General features: G+C 40.7%; 2 protein-coding genes across 5 annotated transcripts in view; one reads left to right on the top strand and one right to left on the bottom strand.

Moving 5' to 3' along the window:
* The first annotated feature begins 791 nt into the window (after window positions 1-791).
* The window catches only part of LOC126401683 (gamma-aminobutyric acid receptor subunit alpha-5-like), a 92,633-nt gene continuing 66,307 nt past the window's right edge, over window positions 792-27,117 (top strand). The window contains exon 1 of the mRNA XM_050063077.1: window positions 792-898. The gene's annotated coding sequence lies outside the window, so the exon portion shown is untranslated. The remainder of the gene's footprint in view (window positions 899-27,117) is intronic.
* LOC126401680 (gamma-aminobutyric acid receptor subunit beta-3-like) overlaps window positions 2,230-27,117 on the bottom strand; it is an 80,434-nt gene continuing 55,546 nt past the window's right edge. For 2 of the 4 annotated variants that reach the window (XM_050063072.1, XM_050063074.1), the window contains 5 exons: window positions 26,907-27,044; window positions 18,047-18,199; window positions 10,801-11,048; window positions 10,290-10,358; window positions 2,230-7,491 (listed from right to left, as the gene is read on the bottom strand). In XM_050063072.1, the coding sequence (XP_049919029.1) occupies window positions 7,120-7,491; window positions 10,290-10,358; window positions 10,801-11,048; window positions 18,047-18,199; window positions 26,907-27,044 (980 nt within the window). In that variant the 3' untranslated portion in view covers window positions 2,230-7,119. The remainder of the gene's footprint in view (window positions 7,492-10,289; window positions 10,359-10,800; window positions 11,049-18,046; window positions 18,200-26,906; window positions 27,045-27,117) is intronic. The other 2 variants (XM_050063073.1, XM_050063075.1) reach the window with 1 other exon arrangement.

The raw sequence follows: 27,117 nt of genomic DNA, 5'->3' as shown, positions 1-27,117 counted from the left end.
TGCTCCGACATTAGAAAGCCTGTCCAGAGTCATAATTTATGTTTAACAATATTTTTTACTGGCTGAGAAGAACTCATTTGACTAGTTGGTAAGTTAACCAGCACAACTATAGACCCTATCAGCTCATGCTTTGTTGACAACAGCACCACTGCAGTTTATTGTTTGATGCACCACCTCTGCTTTAAGCTCCCTCTTCAGTGGGTGTGAAATTTGTTAGAGATTTCAAACATGTTTTACTGTCTGACTTAAAGTGAGACCAGCCACAGTTGTTCCCAGTTGTATCTCTTTGAGAGGTCCCATAGAGACCGCAATATTTTAGAGTCATCCTTAATGAATGGCAGTGCTCAGATTACCTGTGTATAGCCAGCTGGTCCTTAAAGTTAATTAAATGCAGTGTGTTACTTACAGTTACTAGTTAACCCAGGTTTGGTGTTTGTGCCAGGGTTGAGTGGACTAAGGGCGGATATATTGGCTTTGCTGAGCATCCTGTCAGAACTGTGGGGCCCGAACTTTTAAGTAAGCTTAGTTATATTGGAACACCTTATTTGGTTCCCAAAATTCTGTGTAAATGTGCTGTTGTGTGTTGGTGAAATCAGAAATAGTTCTGTGTGTCTCCCTTCTGTGGCTCTGACCTCCTTCTAATGACCTAATTATAATCATTAGCTTTAAAGCAGGAAACCCTCTTTGTAAATACACATTACACTCTATAGTGGTGGGGATTTGGAGTAGCTTCCTCTCATTGATGTACGTTTTAAAAAAGGGGTATCTTCTGTGATCTTTTACAGGCTCTTCCAGAAGGAATGGCCAGAAATTTGCCACGTGGGATTGGTTTTCTTCTTCTCAGCAGTCACAGTGATTTTGACAAGCCTAACCAGAGAGAAGAATGACAACTAATGAGGTAAAGAGTTTTTCCAGAGGACTATACCTGTCTCTATCTATTGTAGTTTCCTACAGTTCAGAGCTATTTTATGTCAAGTAAAGGTTGGCTTGTAGCAGGGACTGAAACATAGGCGCAGGGTTTATGTTTATTCCCAGGGACGCCTGAAACAGGTGGAAAAAGTATGTACAAACCTGCCAAATGTGCAAAAGACACAAAGGTGAAATTAATTTGTTTCAGTCAAAACAACTTCTTTATCACTACATACACACAGACCAAACTACCACTGATCCATTCCAAAATCTGCCATCAATTTATTGGATATGTTTTTTACATTGTTGTATGAAACCAGAGTCACTGAAACGTACAGGAAACTGACAAGAAAAGTGCAAAATAGGAATAGACACAAGTCGAGCTCAGAGTTAAAACCTTGCTTTGAGATTGTGTCCATACCTGTATGACAATGCTGCACATTCTTCCATGGGTGCCAACAATTGCCGAATCTCTAAAAAGGTAAGGTAAGTGGTGTCTTTTCTGCTGACCTTGTGAACAGTTGTGCCCCCAGAAATCTTTCTTAGGGTTGGCCAGATGTGGCAACTGAAAATCTTGTGGTTGGCACAACTGAATCTCAGGAATTCGGTTTTGATGTTGCAGTATATAGGATAGTTAAAAACTATGTCAATATGGAGAGTTAAGGAGTCACATACTGATACACTTTAGCTTTTTATTTTACAGTTAATGTTACCAGTAATTTGATGTGCATAACTCATGAGAGTTAACAGTAGTTAATACCACAACCTCCTTTTTCTTCAAATAGACTTGGTTGTCCCTTTCCTTAAAAAGACAAATATAAAGCTTTAATTTGAAGGAGTACATTGATTGTTAGGAATAAAACACTTACAGGGAACAAGCCTTTTTGAGTTTAGGGAAGACTTATGGGTACCCATAGAACTCATTCAGATTTCTTGAGCTGAGAGTTCAAGGGACCCATTTGACAATGGCCATGTCTGTCGTTAAATTTAGTGTAGGTTTGGAGCATTGCTTGCAAACACTTTAACAACACCTGTAACCATGATACCTGTAAGGATCAAAAATTATTCACAATAACATGGACATTTCTCAAAGATGGTTCGGCTCTGGAGATAGAAATAATCTGATTGGTTGAATGTTAACTGCTAAGAAATGTTGGGTAGTCTACAAGCTGATATTGTAAAGACTTGAAAACATCTTTTATTTTTCCTACCTGTACAAATAAGTTGCCAAAGGAAGTGAGTAGTGTGAAACGATGAATAGGTTTCAGTGCTGATTAATAATGTCCACAGTGTTCTGTTTTGTTTTTTTCCAGTCTTTATTTATCCAGGGAACTATACTCTTATTCACCAACACTCTGGCACACATTCATAAAGTTCACCTCATACACAAAAGATGTCCAACTGGGAGTTGCGATTAAAAGTCTTCAACTGTCACTGCGTAGCTGCACTGGAACAGATAGGGATTGAGTACCTTGCTCAAGGGCACCTGAATAGCTGAAGAGGACAAATTCCCAACAAGTCCTGGGATATGTACAGGAAACATTTTATCAAAATTCTATTGTACGTTTGAAATGGCAGTTCATTGTATTATTGTACTTGCTCTACATGTACAGTATATGCGGATTCTTTACGGAGTGTCATGCATGCTCGCAATACCAAATACACAGGTACAATGTATATCATTTATTTGATGGTTTAACATGATCATCTATTGAAAAAGGAAGAGAAACATACAGAGATATACAGTATAAATCTAAGCCTAAATACATTTTGTGGCAGCACAGAACATTTCACATTCCATTATGGGACCAAGGCCATACAACACCTGAAGTCTTTGATGACTCTTTTTTATTATTTATTTTTTTGTTACTTTTTTATTTTTATTGTAGGCTCACATGGCATATTGTCATCTCTAAAAGAAGCAGTTGGCAGCTCTCATAAGTGAGTTTGCAAAATATCTTTTTTTAAAAATCTTCCCAAGTTACGAATTGTAGTTTGCATGCATGATAAACAATTAGCGAGAGTCACCGCCTCTTTCGCTTTTCAACTGCACTATGTAGTTTGGTAAAATAATGACTCATACATCTGCAAAAACTTGACCCGAAAGGAGTTGTTTAAATTAAATGTAACCACGACGCCAGGAAGTAAAGTCTTCTAGCTTCAGTGTTCCAACAATCGGTCTTATTATATCTTATTTACACAACACTGAAGCTTCATTCATACGAATTTCGTCCTTCAAACTACACAAAGCAGCTCGAAGCATCTTTGGACAAACTGGCTCCTTAACAACCTTGACTGCATGAGATTACGAAACATTGCTTTGTGCCCAAGTCAAGACATCCTCTCTTACTGTGTGTTCAGACAGAACGGCAACCTTTAGTGGCGGCGCAGTTGCATACTTAGTACAGAAAGACACGATTTGACATGAAAACGTGTCTGCGCAAGTTGTTTTTAACCTCTGAGAAATTGCGAGCATCCCATGGCTTTGTGAATCTGCTTTTTAAACATACAGAGACAAGAGGAAGGTACCAGAAAGAACCAGAGTGTCACTGCATTCGTTGTTGGCTAACTTACTGCTATTGTACAGTTGGTGTCAACACTGAAGCGTCATCAACTGTTTTGCAAACTTTAAATGACACAAAGCAGCTTGAAACATCTTTGGACAAACTGGTTCCTTCCTTGCTTTGTGCCCAAGTTCAAGAAATCCTTTCACTGTGTTCAGACCAACGGCAGACAACTTTAGTGTTGGGGCAGTTGCATACGAAGTCTACGGTAAGACGCAATTTGACATGCAAACGTATCCGTACCAGTTAAAAATGTTCCAACTTTGGAAAAATGTATGAATCATCTGCTTCATAAACGTACAGGGAAGAGAGGGAAGTAACTGAAAGACCCAGAGTTTTAGTGCGTCCGTTGGTTACCGCTTACCGCTAAATGTACAGTTGGTACATCGGCTGTTTGGGGTGAATAAACACATTCGTACGAATGACGCAAGGTGAAATCTTACTTTGGATTCTTTCTGAACACATCTTTAGCAAGATGTTTTGGCTTATTATATATGATGTAGTATTTCTTTTACAATTGGAGCTTTCTTCTTTCTTGGACCCAGGTCATATGTGCACTGTGTCCTGTCTACACAGTAGAAAACAGGACAGAAAACCAGCAAGCAGTGTTGTAGTACTCAAACGGTCTTGGTCTCAAGACCACTTCTTGAAGGTCTCAGTCTCTTCTCGCAATTGACTGCATTTTTACTTTGTCTTGTCTTTGTCAGACAAGAGGACTCTGGATTTTATTTCAAGACCGGTCAAGACCCCGACTGCAGGGACATCACTGAGGCCCTGTCTACATGTATACAGATATTTTTGATTGGAGTGATGCTCTGGACATTAAAATTTTTTCCCTCCACTCCTCATCGTGAACGATCTCACTCTTAAAATTGCCCCACCATCTTCTGGTCCGACCGGGTCTGATCCGGCAGACTGTAAACCATGGATACCGAAGTGGACCAAGTAACACTGGGCGCAGCAGATGCCTCCGTTCATCCATTAAGTGGTTCAGCAATACTAAGTTTAAGTATGAAGTAGTTATTAGTCCAAGGAGTGCTACGAAACACAACATACTGGTAAGTTTGTCCACTGTTGTTGTTTCTGGCACTTGCTTGTTACAAAAGACAGTGGGCATGCGTGAATTAAGAGATGCTGTCATTGTTTCCCAAACGCACAAAATAACCAGAGTTTTTACAAATCTGCACCTTAAAAGGAGTTCTAAAAAATCTCAGTTGCAGTGACCTAAAACTCCGTTAGCATGTGGACAAGAAGCGAAAACATGGAGAAAATTATGTGTTTTCAAATATCTGTATCGGTGTAGACAGGGCCACGATCTCAACCCCTCAAAGTCTTGTTGCGTTCTTGATACATTCTGGTCTTGTTCATGACTTGTTCTCGCATTAGGTGGTCTTGACTACAACACTGCCAGCAAAAAAACTTGGGTTCACTTGAATGTGGAGTCAACTCGAGCCCTAATTCATCACGGTTGAGGTCAATCCTGTTTCCAGAAAGAAAATTGCATTTGTGCAGCAACAATCCAAGTACAATACATTCAGTTCTTGGTCATATATCAATCAGTCTGTACACATAAAACGTCACAATTTTTTAGTTAGATTGATCCCACCTCTCAATTCAATATTATCAAGTAGCAATATTTTTTTCTACATGTATTCTTGTACATGCACAAACGGTTTATGTGAGTCATGTATCTATGAAATTTACATCGTCGTCCATGAGTTGTAAGTGGCTGATTGCTCTGCGACCTTAGGTGGAATGGCACACAGTTTATCAAAAGAGCGGGACAGGAGAGCTATTTTTATCCACAAAACTATTATACGTTGACATTTGTCCATAGTCGAGCAAGCAGCACAGAAAATAAATGGTCTACCCACACCCTTCCTATCTCAAGCTCTCCTTATCCATTCCCCATCACTCTCTCACACACACACATGCACATGCACACACTCTTAAAACACCATCTCTTCCCTCTCTTTCACCGTCACTCGTGAGAATGGGCGTGTTACATTCTGATGGAGAAATGATGACCATGGCTCATTATCCTCTCCCTGAAGAATGGATCTGATACATTCAGCGCTAGTATGTGCTTATTAGTCGACAGACCGGTTATCGTGGTCCGTCTGTGGAATCAATGAAATCCATTTGCATCACTTGCTGCTGTATGGCGGGGCATACAGTACCTCTAAAATGCAGGGTGAACATACACACAGTGTCTAGAGTGGACTTCAACATGGTCGGATGTTAGAGAAGATATCCAGAGTGCCCCACAAATGCTCAAAAACTAAACTGATGCTTGAAACTGACCTGTTGGTTAATTTGTTTAATCCTTGTCTTTTTTTGTCGTCTTTTTTTTCTTATTTCTTTTTTTGAGCTAAGTATTCTGACATTTAATAGCCAGTATGACAATCACAGAATGCTCAGATCATTTTCATTTTGGGTTGTACACACAGTATATATATATACATTTATGTATATACACACTTATGTACTTATGTACAAAAATGGTTTCATTCCTCCACTCTATCACAAGTGTTGAGCAAACAAACAAACCAAAAAACAAACCAAAAAAAACGACGGGATAGGAAAATCAAATAAATACCTGAAGACACAGAGTACAAAAATATCATAATATTTCATGGTTTGAGTAACCGTGTCGCCCAAAAGGCCCTTGGCAGTTGTTTTAAATTAAAGTAAGACAGTTTTTTAGAGGAAGTTTGATAAATTTGAGTGCAATTCTGTCATGCTATCACTTGAAGCGCATGTTCCTTTGAAGGTAGAAGTGAAAAAAATGGCAGTTTTATTCGCGTTTGTGCTTTCGTTTCCTTATCAAATTACCAAAAAGGATATTTCAGTGACACTTTTCTCTGACAAGAAAAATATGTCGTATAGCAAAAAATTCAGAACCTGAGTCACAATCATCCTGAACAGAGGACAAAATCCTCGACTTGAAATTATTGTGTTTGGGTAACCAGATCAATGCATGACATAGTTAACAGCAAGTATACTGTATATTATCAACGTTATAAACAAATACACATCAACAGAGTCTTCTGTAAAATCGTGATGTAACCCAAGGCAAAAAAAGGAGTCATTGTTTCACCACTGGTTGATCATTACATGCATTAATAGTGCATAGGGTACCAGTCAAACATACATTAGTTTGTTTAATGGACTTTTAGGAATTGCCTGCATTTATCTGACCACCTGTGTAGTATAAAGTTTTCTTAATAATTCTTTTTTGATTAGAAAAATCATTGCGTTAACTGCTATTGTGTTTGTTTGTTTTTTGCAAATACTGTATTATTTATTCAATTGCTGGCTTTGTATCTCTCTATTTACACATTACTGAGAGGGCAGATGTTGGGAAATGACCGTCACAAGTCCCAATTACAGTACATACTTTAGAAAATAAAAAGACCTCGGTACTAAGGATTCAAAGACTGCGAATATAAAAACAATTTTGACAAGAACTTGGTCCAAAACTCATTAGTCTTTTCTCAGTCTGTTTTTTTTCTTGAAGTGTTGCAGTCTTTAACCCGACAGATTCCATCATGTATAAAAGCAACAGAAAAAGGAAGAAAAAGAAACAAAATGAAAAAAAAAAGTTCAAACAAACAACAACGAACATCTCAACAAAACAGTCCAATCAGACATAGTAGAGCCAGTAGACGAGGTTGAACAGTGAGAAAACGGAAGGGAAGATGATCCGTGACCAGCGGTCGATGGCGTTCACATCCGTCAGGTCGGGGATTTTGATTTTGAGCTGCGAGGACCGCCTCCGCAGGCGGCTGCGTTTCATCTGGGCGGCCCGGTCTAGGGAGTGCCGGCTGGCGGAACGGGGCCCGATCCCGCCGCTCTGCTTGCGGTACTGGATGTGCGTCGAGGCCGTGCTGTCCAACTGCACCATGGACTGAGAGTTCCTAATGTCCGCCACGCTGGTGGTGATCTCGCCTCCCGCCACCTCATTATGGATCTCCAGGGTGGTTAGAAGGATGTTCCCGTGGCCGTGTGGTTCCGCCTGAATGGATAAAGAAATGAGAAAACTAATTAACAACATTATGTGCAAATAAATGGAACAGCCAGAGAGGACTCTACCTGTAGTGTTAAGACACTGTCCTGTGGTGCACAGTGCGTTCAAGACCATGAAATGTGGATGTCATCATGGAAGGATTACTGACTGGGCCAGCAGACACAAGACCAGGGACTCAAAATGACCACAAAACTGGCAGTTACTAAATGACGCAAAATGACTAAAAAAAAAGCTAAATAAATACAAAGGGTTACAATATGAATAAAAAGAGACACAAAATGTCTGCAAAGGAAAAATGACCACACAGGGATCCAAAATGACTGCAAAGGGAAGCTAAATGACTGCAAAGGAATGCTAAATGACTGCAAAGGGATGCTAAATGACTACAGGGGATGCCAAATGACTACAAAGGGACATAAAATAACAACAAAAGGACATAAAATGACTACTCGGGGATGCAAAATAATTGCCAAAAAAAAAAAGCAAAATATTTACAAATATAAGCACAAAATAACCAAAAACAGATGTACAATGACTGAAAGGACACACAATGACTACAGAGGGCTACAAAAAGACTACGAAGAGGCACAAAATGACAACAAAGAGATTCAAAATGACTACAAAAGGATGGCAAATGACTACAAAGGGACACAAAATATCTGCAAAAAGACACAAAATGACCACACAGGGATCCAAAATGACTACAAAGGGAAGCTAAATGACTACAAAGGGACATAAAATGACTATAAAGGGGTGCAAAATCACTGCAAAAGGACACAAATTACAAATAAACACAAAATAACTACAAAGAGACGTAAAATGTCTAAAAAGACACACAATGACTACAAAGGTATGCAAAATGACTATAAAGGGTTGCTAAATGACTACAAAGAGACAAAAATAACAACAAAGGCACACAAAATGACTAAAAAGGAATGCAAAATGACTAAAAAAGAAACAAAATGACCATAAGGAGACACAAAATGGCTACAAATGGATGCAAAATAACTGTGATGGGATGCTAAATGACTACAGAGAGACACAAAATATCTACAAAGAGTCGCAAAATGACTATAGGTGATACTAAGTGACTACAAAGGAACATAAAATAACTACAAAGTCATGTAAAATGACTAAAAAGATACACAAAATGAGGGATACAAAATGACTACAAAGGTATGCAAAATAACTGCAAAGAGACACAAATTGACAAATTAAAGAGACAAAATGATTACAAAGGGATGCAAAATAACTGAGGGGATGCTATATAACTACAAAGAGACAAAAACCTTCAGAGACGTGCAAAATGACTCCAAAGGGATGCAAAATTACTACAAGGGAATGCAAAATATTTACAAATAGACAAAAATAAATACAAAACCCCCACAAAATAACTAAAAAGAGATGTAAAATGACTACTTGATTTGCGTCTTTTTACACTTTCAAGGTGTCTCCTATGCAGGAGGAATGGAGAAGCTTTTGCCAGGGGCCCATTGTCTGATAATCCATCCATGGGTGTCATATCATGCCAAGGCAACAGGTTAGCATTCCAAATTGCATGTCCAAAAACTGCCCCTTTGTCACATTTTAAATGTGAAATTGATGCACTTTTTAATTCCCTCAAAAATATCGCCAATGGTTTATTGTTCTCAAACATACTCACTGCACTGCTGATGATTACCTGACTCATCATTTATGTGGAGTGAAAAGTATAGTGAGATTTTGGACACTTTTAAAAACCTTTGTGAGTGTTCCTTGTGTATGGAAAAGTGACTAAGTGGAGAAGGGAGCAGTTTCAGGCCCAGCTGGGGTCTCCTGCGCCTGCCAGTCATTCTCATGATGACATTTGTAATGGCAGCCACCACAGCGTTGCTGCTCTGTGTGACTGAGGAACAGGAGGACAGTTTCCACTGATAAAATGATCAAAGAATTTTTTTTCTTCTTGAGTGTCATGCCTCCTGCTACAACCTGTAAACCTCCCCTTTGAAGCCAGTGATTTTTTTCCCACCACACAGACTGTGTGAACAATTAAATCAAACACACAGGACACACATCATACTCCCTGCCTATGATGTGTGCACCACAAAACAACGGCGATCATTCATGCAAATGTAGAAACTGTGGAAGTCCCACATTTCCCTTATACAAACTTTTGGTGTTTGCACAGGTCAAACAGGTTCTTTAAGGTGCGTTTACTGACTTCCACTACTCGCTTCACATTCAGCCTTTTTTTAAAGGAGAGGACTGTAACTTACTGGTGTTATTCAACAATACGTATTCTACTATTCAGTTCCATTAAATATTTTCTGGAGTTAATGCACTTTTCAAATGAAATTTCCATTTCAAAAAGAATCCTGGCTGCTACGAGCGCAGACGCATGATGGGGGACCTCTGCAGTAACACTGATTCACCACATCCTGACATGCCATGAAAGCTGTGTGAAAAATGTGGCTCTTAATGATGACTTCAATGAGTAAAGAATTACAGACACAGCATGCATTCAGGATGACCTCTGGAAGGAGAAACAGGTTCATATCAGAAACAACTGTGCAATGCGAGAGAGCATTTCGATGTAGGAGGAACTGCAGTGAAGAAGTCAAAGTCAAATGAATACTCCTGAGAACATGGCAATGTCATGAAGATGTCTGTTGTCGCTTGACTCATTCCATGGATGGAGGAATATTTTGCATTACGGCAAAAGAAAATTAAAAACATCCATGTCAGCTGATGGCAATGGTAGAGTTGACTCAAGGATATTGAAGAGTCTCACTGGACAAATAACTCACCGAGCGTGAGTGGCGAAGACCTTTAACCTGATTGGACCGCTTTAGGGATGCGGTCCTACTACCTGCCTCCTGAGGAGATGAAAATATTCAGCCACATGTGGGGAACAAACCTGAAAACTGTATTTTTTAAAACATATTTCGGCCACTGAAGCCTCCACCGGGGATACAGATGCCTATGAATAATGTGATAATGTAATACAGTTCAATTATGCAGAACATTTTCCTTTTGCTGCCTCTGCTATCGAGAGCTGACAAAACAGTTCATTTTAAAATAATTGCTGTGTCAAGGCTGTTTTATCATTCATGTCCTGTTGGGAGGAAGAAAAATTAAGGAGTTGGAGGCTTAGTCCACTCAGACTGTCAGTGGCAGTTTCTGTGGAAATAACCAAATGCAGTACATTCATTTATTACATTTTCTCATACTTTAATCCAATCTCTAATCCATTTATCCACTCGTAATTTGAGTCTAGAGATCATATCAAAAACGTCCAATCATCAAATCCCAACTCACCCTCGCGGCATCGTACTTGGCTGCCCTCTCGTTGTTGGCCTTCTCTGCCTTCTCCGCCAGCTTCTTTTGCATCTGGGGACCCCTCCCGAAGAAGATGTAGTTGACGAAGGCGTACTCCAGCAGGGCCAGGAAGACCATGACGAAGCAGCCCATCAGGTACATGTCAATGGCCTTGACGTAGGGGATCTTGGGCAGCGTCTCTCGCAAGTGGGTGTTGATAGTGGTCATTGTCAGCACCGTGGTGATCCCTTAGATACGGAGAAAAAAAAAACATGGAATTTTTAATATTTTGTGGCAACAGTCATGAGCCAGAAGGCAGTTGTTTTATGAGACTGATCTACCCATTGCTCCTACCACTTAGCCCTTACCCCTCTGTTTTGCGCGTTCATGTCAAGGGGTAGGGTGTCCAGATTCTTGTTGGGATACAGGAGTAGGGCGAAGTGTTCGGGCCTCCAAAGGGAGGTTTTTCAGAGGCACCCACAAAGTGAGTGTTGTGAGAAATCATCGGCAAGATGGCTGCACAAGCAACACAAGAAAACCCACAAATGTCTTTTTGGTATTAATAAAGATTTAAAATTTCTAATAACCATCTTATTATCTTTGATGGCATTTCAATGTATCATGGTCCTTTTCTTTGTAACAAGAATAACAAAAAAACAATCAGTTTGCTGCTGTGTTTGTAGCTAACAAGCTAGCTAGCTAGCTAACATTACATTGTTACTGTTGATTTGTGACAGTCCCTCTCACATTTTGACGTTTTTTTTCTATGTTGCATTCCCCCCGTTTGAAGGCATATGACACCCGAAATTTAACTTCAGTCCAGCGGCGACGTCCCGCAGACTGTCAGGGTATGCAGAAGTATGGGTCGCTAACTTTAGCCTACAGACTACCGCTAGTGGCCTGGTATTGACGTAGTGTTCTTAGTTATTTGATGACTTGTTTGATCGATTGATTGTGCGAAACTTAAGCAGTGAACAAATAGCGAGCGTCCGCGCTTTTCTATCTCAAGATAAATAGCAAATGGCATTGTAAAAATACCATTATTGCCATAGTTGCGTCTGTTTACGTAAACTCCTTGATGACACTAAAGATACTGATGACGTATCAGGGTCTTGAAGGGTTGTCTTCAAACACTTTTCAACCACTACCCCTTGTTACTCTGTTCCAAGGGACAACGTGGCACTCGATTTAGTTGTATGGAACCAGACTCTTCTGTCCTTCTCTTAACTGAGGCTTTTCAACACATCCACAGCAAATTCCACCTGTTCAGATCATACAGTATCGTTTACAGGATGAAATGTTTATTTTTCTCTCAAGCTTTCTCATTACCAATCTTGGCAGTCAGTGTGGGAGACTAAATTTGATGCTTAATTAGTCCAAAACTGTTAAAGCATAAGCCCAAAGAGCGCCCCACCATTCTGAGCAGATGCTTCTGTCTCGTAAGTAACCTTAAGGTCACGTTGGAGAAAAACTCCAACAGATGTCTTAGGTGTTACTATAGAAACAAGGATATTTTTATAGAAAACATGTTTGCTCCGTGCCTATTTGCTCTGCTAGTTAAGAGCAAGAAGACCCAGTGGACAAAAAAATAATTATTTTGCTCTGAGATTGCCTTGGTGAAGTGTCACAGAAATAGTGAGGGGGAAAAGCTGCACGGACAGTAATTTACTGGAGTATTCTTGTTAAACAATTTCCTGATCACTTTAATGTTTGATCTAATTTTACTTGCATGAACACACAGGCACTGGTAGGTGAGTGCATAACCTCTGCTTCATTGAAATTCAAAGGTCTGCTTGAAACCTCCAACCGCCCCTTGGTCATCAAGCAGAAATAACTCATTAGAATAGTGCTGCATGTATCTGGCCTCCAGCTCTTAGTAACCTTAACCAAGAGGGATACAGAGTGGTGTGGTTATTTGCTGTCTCCCAGTAAAGGCACCTTCGCACCTCGTATGTTTCAGCGTGACAGAAAAAGAGAGACACTAACTGAGACTTATATTAAATTACAGACAAATAAATCGGGGGAAATTGAATTGGCTGAGGTTTGATACATTTTTATGGTGGCCTTGAGAGCTCAACGTATTGTCACTGAAGAAAACACATGCATAGACGAAACATAATCCAATGCAGAGATTCACTGCAGAAACATAAAACAAAGCAAATGCAGAGACGCACTGCAAAACAGACAACGCAACAAAATATAGAAATGCGCCTTTAAACAGAAAACACAGTCAAATACAGAAACGCAGTCAGTAAACACTACCAATTACAGAAACCCACTGCAAAACTACATAACACAATCAAACACAGAAACGCACCAACCAACTAACAGAAACACCTTGCAAAAAAACAGAAAATACAACCATATACAAAAATGTGTTGCAAAAACAGAAAACAACCAAATACAGATATGCGCTACCAAAACGAAAAATACAACCAAATCAGAAACGCACTAGAAAAACAGAAAATACAACCACATACAGAAACACGCTGCATAAACAGAAAACACAACCAAATACAGCGAAGAAGTGCAGAAACAGAAAACACAACCAAACACAGAAACGCACTAGGAAAACAAATGTTTTGTAAATCATTTCCACTGTGTACTGAGCAACTTGCAGCGTGTTTCTGCATGTGGTTGTGTTTTGCAGCTCTTCTACCACGTATAAAGACCATTTATCTTCCAGTACCACCATACGTTTCCCAAGTTGCAGCAAATAAACACACGCCTCACTCATACAGTATTCATGCAAACCCTGACCTCCTGCAGCGCCATAATGCTATATCTTAAATCATTATAGATATGTGACAGATATATCTCTACTACTTTATCTACCCGTGCTAGAAATAAATGGAGCCTATGAGTAGCCGGGTTGCTCATATAACACATGGACAAGGCTTTTTCGTAGTGCGTGTGCGCGTATATGTGTGTGTGTCATAAAGTACGGTGAGGAGACAAGGAACAGTCAGGGGGTTGGGAGGAGGGAGCGGGATAGCTAAGGTCAATCTAGCCCTTAGTGTGATTTATTGGCACATTACAAGGCTAACACTACTCATGCGTGTGTGTGTGTGCATGTGTCGTTGGAGCCGGTGTGAGAGGTGTGTGAACGAGCTCACCTGCATGTGCACATGCTCCATGTCTCTGCCCCTACTGGATGGTGCAATCTCTAGTTTTTTTTTGCTTAACGACAGCCTTGTTCTTTATAGGTGTTCTCTCAGCTGCGCCATTACTCTCTGTCCTTCACTCCCTCCCTCCATTCCTCCCTCTCTTTTGCTCCCTTGCTCCCTGTTTGGACAATTTAATCAAGGGGCCATGCGCCCATGGGCCTCCCTCCTTTTTCATCACGCTGTTACACTCTCCAGGGAGAAATATAGTTTTATAGGGTCTCTCTCACTCTCTGTCTTTTTCTGACTCTCACTCCCTCCCTCTGTCTCGTCCCATTGTTCTCTGCTGTTTCTCCCTCTGCCTCAATCTCGCCCCCTCTCGCTCTTCATTTATCCTGTATCCCACCTTCAGATCTCGCCATCATTTAGTGGTGGTTTCCCTCTTTCCGTCCCCTCCCCCGTTCCTATATCCCAGATTCTCTTTTCCATCTTAACAGCTGGAACAAAGGCACACAGCAATCAAATCTCCTCTAATCACAAGCTAGTTGGCCATTAGCAACACGGCTCAACATTATAAAAGGAAAAGGTATCATGTAGGAAGCAATAAGGCGCGTGAAACGGCAATGAATGTTGACTGCGAGAACAGAGGCATGGGCGTTAAATCAAAGCAACGTTAATTGAACACTTCCATTCATCACTTGCAGACAGCACAAAGTGTCAGCCGTCTAGTTAGCATGCGCAGTGCTTCAAGACGTGTCAATCTGGTCGGCTCTGGTTGAGGGGAAAAGAGGTTTTAGTGCACGGTAGAGTCAAACTTGTATCTAGCATTACACTAAAAGTGCTCCTGCACCAATTACAGCTAATGCCCACACCTTGACTGTTCATGTAATATGATTGTGAGTGAAGGGCTTCACTGTGGGAAATGGCTTGCAACCACATTAGGGTGCGAGCGGGTCGTTTGTAACGTTGCAATCCTTTGGAATTGCTCAGGAAAATGAGATTCTCCTTCAAACAATTCAATTGTTTGCCTGCTGCCTCCTTGAATTGATTTCTCCCTGATCATTACACTGCTCTTACTGGCAGGTTTGCACACATGCACGCATGCCCACACACACACACACACACACACACACACACACACACCCTCTTCCACCATCAAGGCACCTGCTGAAAGCTTGTAATGATCCATCAGGAGAAGTGAATGGACCTCCGGTTGCCTCTCAGCTGAGTAGGCACACACCGGATATTGCGGATAGCAGGACTTCACACATACACATCCCCTCAAAAACACACACAAACATAAAATCAGACATATACACACAAATGACCGGATATTGCATGCATGCTTTGACGAAAACCAGTTCAAGCAGGCAAGCAACAGTGGATATAAAACAGAACAGACGCTCTTCAAATTCCAGTGTCTAACGCGCTGCATGTGCCCGTGGATAACAGGTAATGGATCAAAGCATGTTTTCCAAAAAGCATTATGATGTGTTAAGGTCATTACTGTTCCATTATCTCCCCACATAAAGATGATTTAAAGGCCCGAGCAGCAATCAATTGGCACGGCCAGAATAAACTGTTGGGATTTGCTGCCTGGCCCCTGTTGGCCCCCAGGCTGAAGCATGTCCACTGCAAAGATTCTACATGGCAGCTTCATTATATTCCCATGTTTAAATTACCACAAACGAACTGACAAATCGTGAATCTGGGGCCGCAGGGGGCGTCGGGTGTCTGGTCCCTTTGGGCTGTTACCTTATTTGTCTGATTTGTATCGCAGCCTTGTCAATTGGTGAGCCGCTTTTGCTTTGACGCTCAAACTCTCAAAGGAGTCTGGGAATATGAAGTTGTATTGACTGAGTGCAGCACTGAAAAACAACTACATACCTAACTTCTGACAATCCTATATTTGACGTTCGCTAAGCCCCTTAGTTACTGTTGCTATGCCATTCTCACACAGCACTTCACATCAGTTTACATTGATAATGGTGGCAGATTTACCACTCAGAATTATTCCTCTTCCTTTTTTGGCAGTTATTGGATAGTTGAGAGTGAAGAGGCAGACTGGAAACAAGGGGTGTGAGAGGAGTGTGACATGCAACAAAGGGCCCTGGCTGAAATTGAACTTGTGGGGGGAAGAAGTTATTTCTATGAGCATAGAACCTCAGATTTCCTACCGTTCTGAACACTCCATTTCCAACATTTTTTTCTACTCTAGCTACACTATGACATCATTGTATGCCAGATTCTTTAGATCATAATCTGCTTCAGGCATGCCCCTGCAGTTATTTACATTACATATCTCGCATTACTAAATTAATGTCAGGGTGACATGTAAACTTGGTTGCCAGTGTTGTAAATTTCCCCAATTTCAGATCATATTCCTGCAGGAACATGTCTGATTTTTGTTTGGAAGCTTTTATTCTCCATTCCAGTCATTTCTCGATTGCAAGTACACTGCTAACATACATGTAGCAACATGCTAATGTCAGGGAAGCGTGTAATCTTGGTTGCTGATGTTGTTCATTTTTCCTAGAATTTGGATCAGATTCCTGCTGGAATACGTCCGTTTTTTGTATGGAGGCTTTTATTGGTGATTTTTCACAGTAAGAAGTGCCGCTATTTGCTGCAGCTCCCAGTGTCTCTTTTTCAGAGCGCTATGCCTTTTTTGTGCGGCCACTCCGAGCGCTTACAGTTGAAAATCTCTGAACATTTCAGAAAGGTGCCAGTGACGTCACTGCCGCTTCTTTAGCTGGACTACTGTCTGCTGTCACAACAAAGACCGAAAAGCTCATTTTTTGGGAGCAAATCGTCTGGCAGACAGTGGACATTGCTGGTGAGTGTTGTGCTTTTAACAACGTTCGCTTTGACTGTGTAGTCAACCTTCTGTTAATGTAGTGTAATGTTAGCTAACTAGCTAGCTAGTGTTAGTGTCAAGATAGTATTGTCATAGAAACATACCAACGCTAAGCACATCATTAAAATTAGCGCCAGGAGCTGGGCGTTTCCCAAGGAGTGCCTGGCATGGGAAAAAAATGCTTTGTTGGACATGGGGCCTAACACAGAGGGTGAATACAGGCATTCCAGCAGACAGTATGAGGAGAATAGAGTTTTTTTTTAACATTAAAGCATGTAAACATGTTCTAGTAGAAACCTTCAACGCAAGAATGAACCTGAAAATGAACATAATAGGTCCTCTTTAACAAACAGGATGTGCTAATCATAAATATGGGTAGGAAGGAAGCTTACATTAGAGCATCCCTTCTTTAGACTTTTGTTCATATGTTTTTGGCTTTTGAAAGGTTAAAAACAGCCCTCCAAACAGCAGTGAAATCCTAGTTCCCAGTTACTGTTGCTAAGCAATGATTGGACCATTGCTCTTCAGGGGTGGCGTTTAGCGAACGGGCAATCCAATTTACCGTGCTGCTAATTATGACCACTGTGGAAAGTCTATTGTTTAAATTGCATTTCAATTTATCGTGTTGACAACCTTCATATTACCCTGCCTGATTTCTCATATGTCATCTCGATATATCCGCTTTAGTTCCACAAAACTCTGCCGCCACATCCTGTGAGGAATCACAGTGATTACAAATCAGTGACCTGCTGCTTCCATCTCTGCCTTGTTTACTGCCCACAGGAGCCCCACTGTGAGGGGGCCTTTGCACCCACACATGCACTCCTCAATAAGAAGTGAAATTATGCTCATTAGAGACGTGATGTATTTATAGCTCCTGGAGGCCTCTCAGTGACCACAGCAACAACAAACACAAGGTATGACCCACTTTGGGCCGAGTCAAGGTTGTGTATTTCTGCCTTCGCCCTACGGAAAGGCACAATGGAAAAAACAACATCTACATGCCTGTTGCTGCACTTCAGCTACAATATTTACATACTTTAAAGTAAAATTGATTATCCCGTGTCCGCAGAAGACAGAGCTAATTTCTCCTTTTTCCACATAATAGACATGTTCTTCAAATCCATTTCCATTTGGCCGCACCAATTTCCAAGCTACTCCCTAAAGCTCTCACTAATACCACCACAGCAGGAGAAGTTCAGGCAGGGAGGCTGTGGCTCATTCTGGTCCCTGATCTCATCTGAGCAAGCCAAATACCTGCTCCTTAACAGCTTTTGCTTCTTACCTAGAGCCACTCTGGCTGCTGACGCATCATAGTTTATCCAGAAGGAGACCCAGGAGAGGATGGTAATCAGGATCGATGGCATGTATGTCTGCAGGATGAAGTAGCCGATGTTCCTCTTCAGCTTGAAGCTCAGAGACAGTCGAGGGTAGGCACCTGAGGAAGGGAGAAGCAAAGATGGAAGCAGTGCGTTCAGATCTTTTGGAAATTTTTCGATAGTATTAAAGATCACGGTATATGAAATTTGACTACGAAGGTACATTTAGGTCAATTTATTTAGAAAAAAAATCATTCACAGTAAGAAAATTTAACTTATATTATTCATAGGAGCACACAGGGACACCTTGTGTTTTTGTTTCAGTTTCCATGACAACCTCAATATCATGGGTTGGCTTTATTGCCATGGTAACAAGTATCCCCTTCACTCGCGAACACCAACTCTCACACGCACAAAACTGTAACCCTATTTCATGATGATGTGACACAATCTTTAAGATGGTGATAAAAATTTCCGCACACTTTTATTCATCAATTCTCCGTATCTCATCCACCTACATAATTCATACAATGGTTCTGTGGGACTCAGCATTACTGCAGGGATAATAGCTTTCTAAATGCGTGTAGCAGTGCCTCTGATGCTTCACAAGTCAGGAGAATAATTCTCCTCACTACGATCTGCTATGACAGAACATTTCTCTCATTGCTTTTCCATGACCTGGAATATAAACAATATTTGTGCATGCGTGTGCTTGAATATAAGTGCGAGGCATGATTTCTCATCCATCTCCCAGCATATGTCTCTGTACAGATTGAATCTATGGCTCGTTACTCCCACTATTCTTAGCTATTTTTCCATTCTCTCTTTGTATTGAAGGAGAAATGGGGGCCATTACACTGTAATTTCCAATCCGTGGGTTTCAGCCAAAGCTACTTGTGGCGAGCGTGGGGCCAATTGACTGCACCCTCGTGTGCAGAGTTGGATGGAGAGTCACTCTGAAATAATACACAAACTCATTAAGATTCTAAGCCAACTGTAAATTAGATTGTAATAAAATCCTGACGTGTTATTTTAAAGAGCTGGGCTGTTCATAAAATGTTATTATCTATAACTGCTACTGGCTGATATAATTAACATTTAAAGGCAGTCAGCAATCAGAGGACCCAGTGAGCGAATATGGGTCTATATGGGAATCGTGTTAGTTATGTTGTTCATTATCTTGGGCCCAGTTTGCAAGACACCAAAAATACTGTTGCAGTGGTGAAACATTAGTCACACGGGGTATAACTTACATTTAACTTCATATTGCAGACTCTGTTGATCCCTTTACTTTTACCATAGACAGTATAAAATAATGGATGCAGCCACTGTGATGTCACTCATTGGTTTGTGCTCTCCCATTTTGAAGCCTTCAGTTTAGCCATCGCCATCTTGGATTTTTGGAGCCACAACTGACCATATTTGGACAAGAGGGTGGAGGTATCCCTAATGCTAGCTGCTAGCTTGGTTAACACAGTGAATTTACAGCTATGGATAACTGTGATAATGCTAATGCTAATGCTAATGCTAATTTTCGCTGGCAAAAAAAAGGCTTGAAAGCATTTAAACAAAATTGACTTACTGGAAAAATTGAATATCTGACTCCTTAGAGAGTCTCTTGATACAACCCAATGCTGAACATTACTATTTTCGGCAACCAAAACTTTCATAAACTCAAAATACAGTGAAATAGTGACAGCTATTTTGTGTAGGCCTATACTCCATGGTTATGTTACTTTATCAACATTGTCACAGTGGTAGCGACTTGTCAGTGGACGACACCCATCTGTCATTCAAAGGGGCTACGCCCTTAGTCATGCATTACTTTACCTTTAAAGGTCTAATGTGGGGGATTTGGCATCTAACAGTGAAGTTGGGAATTGCAACGAAGTAAAACTTCGCCTGTGTGCCAAGCATGGAGGAGAACTTAGGTGGCCGACGCAGAAACTGGAATGGCCCAATCTAGAGCCAGTGTTTTGTTTGTGTTCAGGGCTACTGAAGAAACAACATGGTGGACTTTGTGGTAGAGGACTGCTCCATATGTAGATATAAACAGCTTGTTCAAAGGTAACAAAAACACGATTCTTAGTTTCAGGTGATTTTAAACTATTGAAAGCATATTTATGAATATTATATTCCATTTTAGCCAATTTATCCCGCTAAATCTCACACACAGGACCTTTAAGTCTTAATAATATTTAAAAGGGTGAGCTATATAAACATTCATCCCTTCAACAATTACGATGAACAGGGCAATTATCTATGGAGACCAAAACCCATTTCTTAAACTAGGGTATGGACATGTTTGTCTCTGCTGTGAAGTTGGGCATTTTAACATAGGTGTCTATGGAGATTGACTTGCTCTTGAGTCGGCCTCAAGTGGCCATTTAAGGAACTGCAGTTTATGGTCACTTTTGCATTGGCTTCATTTCTCAGCCTTCGAGGTTACCGTTTGACTTTCTGTCTAGTGCCACCATGAGGTGGACATCTGTGAAATGTCTCATCAACAATTGGATGGATTGCTGTGGAATTTGGTAACCACATCTATGTTCCCCTAAGGATTAATTGTACTAACTTTGCATGAACAAAAAGAGAATTTGTCCTATACTTTGGTTTATGATAAATTTCTGAAAACATTTACATGAACTATCCTGTATGAGCTTTATATACGGCAGCATGAGTTTCTTTGGAATAAACAGAGGAGGAGCTGAATGCAGAGAAGGAGGAAGAGCTTGGTACTTTGCATAAGCAGTGTAGTCAACCTTGTTGGTCAAAGACAGTGGCGGTTACAGGAACTGACAAAACCCAAGGCAAAACAAACAAATGAATGACTCACAGAAAGACAAGTGCACTAAAAAGCAACCACCCTTCAGATGTAAAAAGGCTCTTCAAGATAATTCAAATGAATTGGTTTAAAGGCCTTAATAAAAACCACTTAATATATTTTAGTCTTATTTTATCTGTTTACCCCAAAACAGGATGTTCCCTATCCTTGTACCTAAATTGAAAATTAAGATCCTTTTAAAGATACAAAGTAAGTGGTACATGTAATGTTAGGCAAGTTTTTGCCTCTGACATCCCCTTTAATCCTTGCAAAATCCCCAGTAAAAAATAAACCTTGCTTCACAACACATTCTTTAATATAATATAATGAATTTTTAGTCTATATGGTCTAAATGCCACATCTTTAAATGTCTTATTTTGTGCGACCAACAGAGCAAAACCCAAATAGATCATATTCACAATGATATTAATCAAAGTTTAAGCCGTAAATCAAATTTCAAAAGCTACAATTCTCAAATGTTTGGCATTTTTGCTTGACATGTAACTTAAATAATTAGTTAATTACAGGAAAATGCTACAGATTAATTTCCTGTTGGTCATCTAATTGCTAAAATGTTTTAAACTTTGTATAAAACCAAATGAGCAGCTATTTTCAAGCAAAGCTAGTTTGTTGTTAAACATATTTAAATGCACAAACCGTGCCTTTTTTTAAACCACATTAGATGATCCTCCTGTGTTTGGCTCCCGGTTAACAGTCTGGCAGCCGTTAAAAAACTCAGCACACGCTGAACATACACTTCATTACAGTGTGAATATGGGAACAGACTGTCACAGGTCTTAAAATATCCCATTCACTTCTTTTGATGCTTCCTTAATGGCAGCTCCTCCAACCTAAATGGGAGCCGAGTATCTTCACAGTAGCAGATGCAGAAGTGGTTTAAGAAAAGAGTAGGCTGAGGTTCACTTGCACGTGGGTGTAGAACTGTACTGGCTGTAACTGCTACACCAAACAACATCAGCGAGTGGGAGGAATACCATGTGTGAGGCCGAGGCGGAGAGAGGGAGAGAGGAGAGGAGATGGGTTGCAGGGATGAATGTAAAAGTTGAGTGGATGATGACAGTACAACAATAGAGTCTGGGAGGGCGGCTGGTTAGACGAGAGCGCTGAAGAGTAGGAGGTCTGCTGTCTCTCTTTTTTGTCTCTGCTGTCACCCTTGTTCACAAGAGCAAAAGTGTAAGGAATGGATAAACAGTTTCTCTGTCTTCTCCAATGTAAACTGCAAACCACTGGTGGACTCATGAAACATGATGCAGTGCCTTGCGGGGCGACCTTCTAGCAGTGAAAAAGTGATGAAGTGCCCCCTTGGGTGACCTTCCAGTGGAGAAAACATGATAAAGTACCCCCTAGGGTGCCCTTTCAATACAAATAAATGTGATACAGAGTCATCTAGGGTGCCCTTCCAACAGAGAAAACATGACAAAATGCCCTCTAGGGTGCCGCTCCACTGAAGATGACATGATAAGGAGCCCTCTAGGGTGCCTCTCTAGTGAAGATGATGTGACAAGGAGCCCTCTAGGATGCCCATGCAACAGAGAAATTGTGACAACATTCTTTTTAGGGTGCCCTTCCAGTGGAGAAAACAGGACAAAGTGCCCTCTAGGGTGCCCCTTCAGTGGAGAAAACACACAAAGTGCCCTCTAGGGTGCCTTTCCTGTGGAGAAAACAGGACAAAGTGCCCTCTAGGGTGCCCCTTCCAGTGGAGACAACACAACAAAGTGCCTCTAGGGTGCCCCTTCCAGTGGAGAAAACATGACAAAGTGCCCTCTAGGGTGTCTTCCAGAGGAGAAAACGTGGCAAAGTGCCTTCTAGGGTGGCCCTTCAGTGGAGAGAATATGACACAGTGCCTTCTAGGGTGCCCCTTCAGTAGAGAAAATGTGACAAAGTGCCCTATTGGTGCCTTTCCAGTCTGCACCTCTACAAACTTTTACATATCTGGCTAACTAGCTTACTACCCACAGTAGCACCCTGACCAAGCGTTACTTCCAAGGGCAAGAAGCATTAACTAATTACACTTACACTAATACTAGGCTGCTGTATCAGATTGCAGGACTGTAACCTAACATTAGCACCCCTATGTGATATTGAATTTACACAAACTCCTCAACCAAAATAGCTTTACATTTGACTGAAACACCAGTAGTCCTCTTCCTAATAGCCTTCTTTCTTGTAGCGTTAAAAGTGAAACATACAATGCTGGATGCTGACTTTTGCCTTGGACATGTAGCTTTAGCCTCAGACTTTAGCCACAGTCCTTAAGCATGACATTATGTATTGTATGTAGGCCTATCTGTCAAGTGTGTATTCAAGACTTTTTTTGAAAAGACTGTTGTTTTAAAGTGAGTCAGTTGGAAACACTAAAAAATCAGCAGGAGACAGTGTTTTAACTCACTTATGGAGGAAATGTTAGCTGAATTAGCAAGCTAGCTACAGCTGATAAAGTCGTTATTGCGGAACAATGTTGTAATTGTCTAATCATAATTAAGATTTCAAGAAGTCTTAGTGAAAAAGTAATTTTAAGTACTTGCTGTACCATCCAAATAAAACTGGGAATTCCTTTAGACTGTGAAGTAGACATCTCTGCATGCAGAGAGAGCGTGAGTACTAAGGCATACTAATCAATTTCAGCACTATTAATTAAAAAAATCACACTTTTAGGGCTATTTTCAAAAGCTGTCAACGAAACATTTTATGTTTTCTAAAACCTTCAAATGTGAAGGAATGTTCCAGGGCTGTTCTACCCAATTACAGCAAAAACATGAAATATAGATAAAGAAATAACATGAGATATAGTTATTGAATATTTAAAGCTGTAGCTATTGCAGCTATCCTCACATAGTTAAAGGTGATGATAGGCATGACAGTGATGAATGCACACAATGCGCAAAACAACACACTAAATGTCACCTAACTCAGTGGTGTTGTCCGGTCACGCGTGCATTTGCATGTGGACATGCCGACTGTATGTACACACACAAGCAGGCAGTGTTTGTATGTGTGCTTAGAGGAGAATAATTGATGTTGTGGGCCTCATTCCACATGAATATATGATGCCCTGAATCCTGGGCTGTTTTTCTGTCAGAGAGCAGCGTAATTGGCATCCAACCACACCTCTAACAAGAGAGAGGAGAATATATCTAAAGAAGGTTGGGGAAAAAGAGGAAAAAGTAAAAGAAGCGACAGAGGGTGAGAGAGATACCAAGACAGGACGGAGAGGAGGGGGTGGAATAAAGGCTGGCTAGTGGCACATGTAATGGAGAAAACCTGGTCATTAGCCAGCCTTGCGGGGAGCCTTTGATGTTCTTCACACATCCTGCCAAGAGCACAGGAGCAGACCACTGGACACTAAACTTTAATTGTCGCTGGCCACAGGGGACGTGCCACTTCTTATAAACAAGTGCACTCTGGTGCGCTCGCCTCAGCATGTTCACGTGATTCACACATGAAGGCGGAGACACACAGCCAGGATTGATGGACAATGTGGCGCAGCTCGTTGTAAGCAACATTGTGAGATAAGAAAGACAGTTAGAATGAGAGTGAAAGCAAAGTCAGTGGGAATACTGAGGGGGAAAAATGCCCCAAAAAGCAAACAAAAAGATTATTTACTCTTCATATCCGTTTCAGACAGGGTGTGTCTCCTTCTCATGAGCATAACTTCACTGAGAAATTCTGTTGGAACTAAATGTCACACAGCTTTTATTTCCCCGCCATGGCTGCGGAGAGGCTGCCTCTCTGAATGAGTCTCCACTGACCAGATTATATGGCCGTTGTTTAGGGAGCATCAATAAAGTTCTACATCAAGGACTAAATGTACACAATAAAATCTGATTAATTTAGGACCTTGGTGTACGACTAATAAAAACCAAAGTTCACAGCATATATCACAGTGCCCCTGTGAGCAATGAGGACTATTGAATTACTTTTCTACACTTCTCCAAGTTAGCAGCACAAATTAATCACATGAAATACGATACTGCAAATGTTTTCCGTGTTCACTAGCTTGACAATTTGCTTTAACGAGTCTTCTAATTAATTGCTGCGGGAGATGAAATTGGCCATTGTGAACCTATAAATAACTCTTGATTGATGTGTTTCACAACACCATATAATGATGGCACCAAATGATTAATAAGCCGTGCACACCTCTTTCTTGTGTTTGCATTTATTTTTTTCCTGGGCGTACCAGTTTCATTTTTAAGGGTGTAAAAGCTTTCATATCGCCTTTATAAACAATTAATTAAATGATAAATTTGATAAAGTATTCAAAAATGTATTTTCCATTCAAGAGTCAAACTCATTTAAGAATATATGTGAATACACTCAAACTGAAAGGTCCTGAAAGCACGTCTTCTCTTCTTCATCTAATTCTTTATTAGTGTGAATGCTGGCTGTGATCCAGTCTTTATTATTCTTTTGATTCTGTACGTTCTTCACTCAGATGCTGCTTGCATTTCACTTTTTTATACATTTGATGCTTTTTAAAGTACAAAGCATTTCTCCTGTCAGCCTTTTAATCAACTTCAACTTCCACCTTTGACAGTGTTACAGTTTGGCTCCCAGCTATTCTAGCAATGTGTTTCAGATCTTAAGTAATGCAGTTCAGCTTCCAGCTCTGCCAGTTTCACAATTTGGTTTCCAGCGTTCTCATGTATGAAACAATGCGTAGGATCCAAACTAAAAATGTACATACAGACAAAAGCCAAAAATGGCATGTGCCAAAAACTATTCCACAATCAGGCTTCCATCTCACCATGTGCACTGCCAATGTTAAGTCTCCAAAATGTTTGTAAGCACGGGTCAAAGTTTCTCTCATCAAGTCTGTTTTTATAGATCACATCTTTTGCGTGGGAAGTGGCCTACGCCTCTTTACAAGCCTCATTTTGTGTGTACGCAGTGTTTATAAATGAGACCCCAGGTTTATTTTAGCAGTGGAGTGCAATGCTTTGCAATTTCAGCTTCAAGCATTCACATGCATTTTCTGCGGGGAATGCATTTTAGTTAGAACAGTTGGAGTTATTATATGAGAGACTTTCTGTACTGGTGTATTTTTCTGTGTGTTTTTTACACCAGTGGGTGGGGCTTAGTTCAGAAAAGGTGATGTCGCCTAATTATGTGCTCAGAATGGGGCAACATTTGCCGCAAACCAGCTGACGTTGTGACTGTTTACATTTTCAAAAATAATGAGTAAGGATGTTTTTCTCCCAAACCTTGAACTTTGTGATCTTCGTCCTTATTTAGCCATGACCATTTAATATTATGGAGGAATACTTAAAGGCACAGTTCACCCCAATATCAAAAATACATATTTTTCCTCTTAGCTGTAGTGCTATTTATCAGTCTAAAAAAATATATTTGAAAATTCGACAGCAACGTCTCCTTCCAGAAATTATGACCCAGCTATTTACTGATTAATAGCAAGACAGGTAAAAGTAAAAATGTGAATTTTTGATAGTAGTAGAAAGTAAGTTTGAAAACAAGTTATTAGGGGCTTGCTAGTGTCGCACTGATTGATCGTACTGACTGACTGAACTGATTGCTACATTTTGTTAGTGTCAGCATGATAATACCATTAATCCCAGCGTCACCTCTCAGGGTCAAAGGCCAGCTGACATGGACACAATTTGCTCTGTAAATCACAGCGTTTACACCATGTTTTGGTTAAGTACCATCCCAGCATCGTTGCATCAGCCGCTGTTACATGAGGGATACTTCAAAGGCAGCGCATTTCCTCACTTCAACCCAATTAGAGGCACTGACAAACACAACTTTGGCTCTGAGGATTTAAGATCAACAGATCAAGCTTTGGCACACATTTGGATGCTACAGAAATTGATAAAATAATCAGCTTGAAAACAGGCCAACGCTTGATATGAACAATATCATCTAAAATGCAACGTCCTCTTGTCAGTGTGTCATGAATTATTCCCAAAGGAAATTCATTTTGTTGAGACCAAAGCTCCAACACATGACAGCAGAGCATTTACCTGTGGAAAACACTACGTTTCTGGACACCAGCTTGTAATCGACAATGGAGAACTGAGGCAACTCGATCCGTGTCACCCCCGTTACAGCCGACTCGCCTCCTTTCCAGTAGAACTCGATGTCGTCTGTGGTGTAGCCATCTGCACAAGGAGAAACACACGCACATGCACCAAGGTGTAACCATCTGTCTTACCATCGCTGGAGACCAAGATA

Source organism: Epinephelus moara, chromosome 15, assembly GCF_006386435.1.
Source record: "Epinephelus moara isolate mb chromosome 15, YSFRI_EMoa_1.0, whole genome shotgun sequence".
Classification (NCBI taxonomy): Eukaryota; Metazoa; Chordata; class Actinopteri; order Perciformes; family Serranidae; genus Epinephelus; species Epinephelus moara.
Note: the sequence above shows the minus strand (reverse complement) of the source record. Positions and strands in the feature narration are given on the sequence as shown.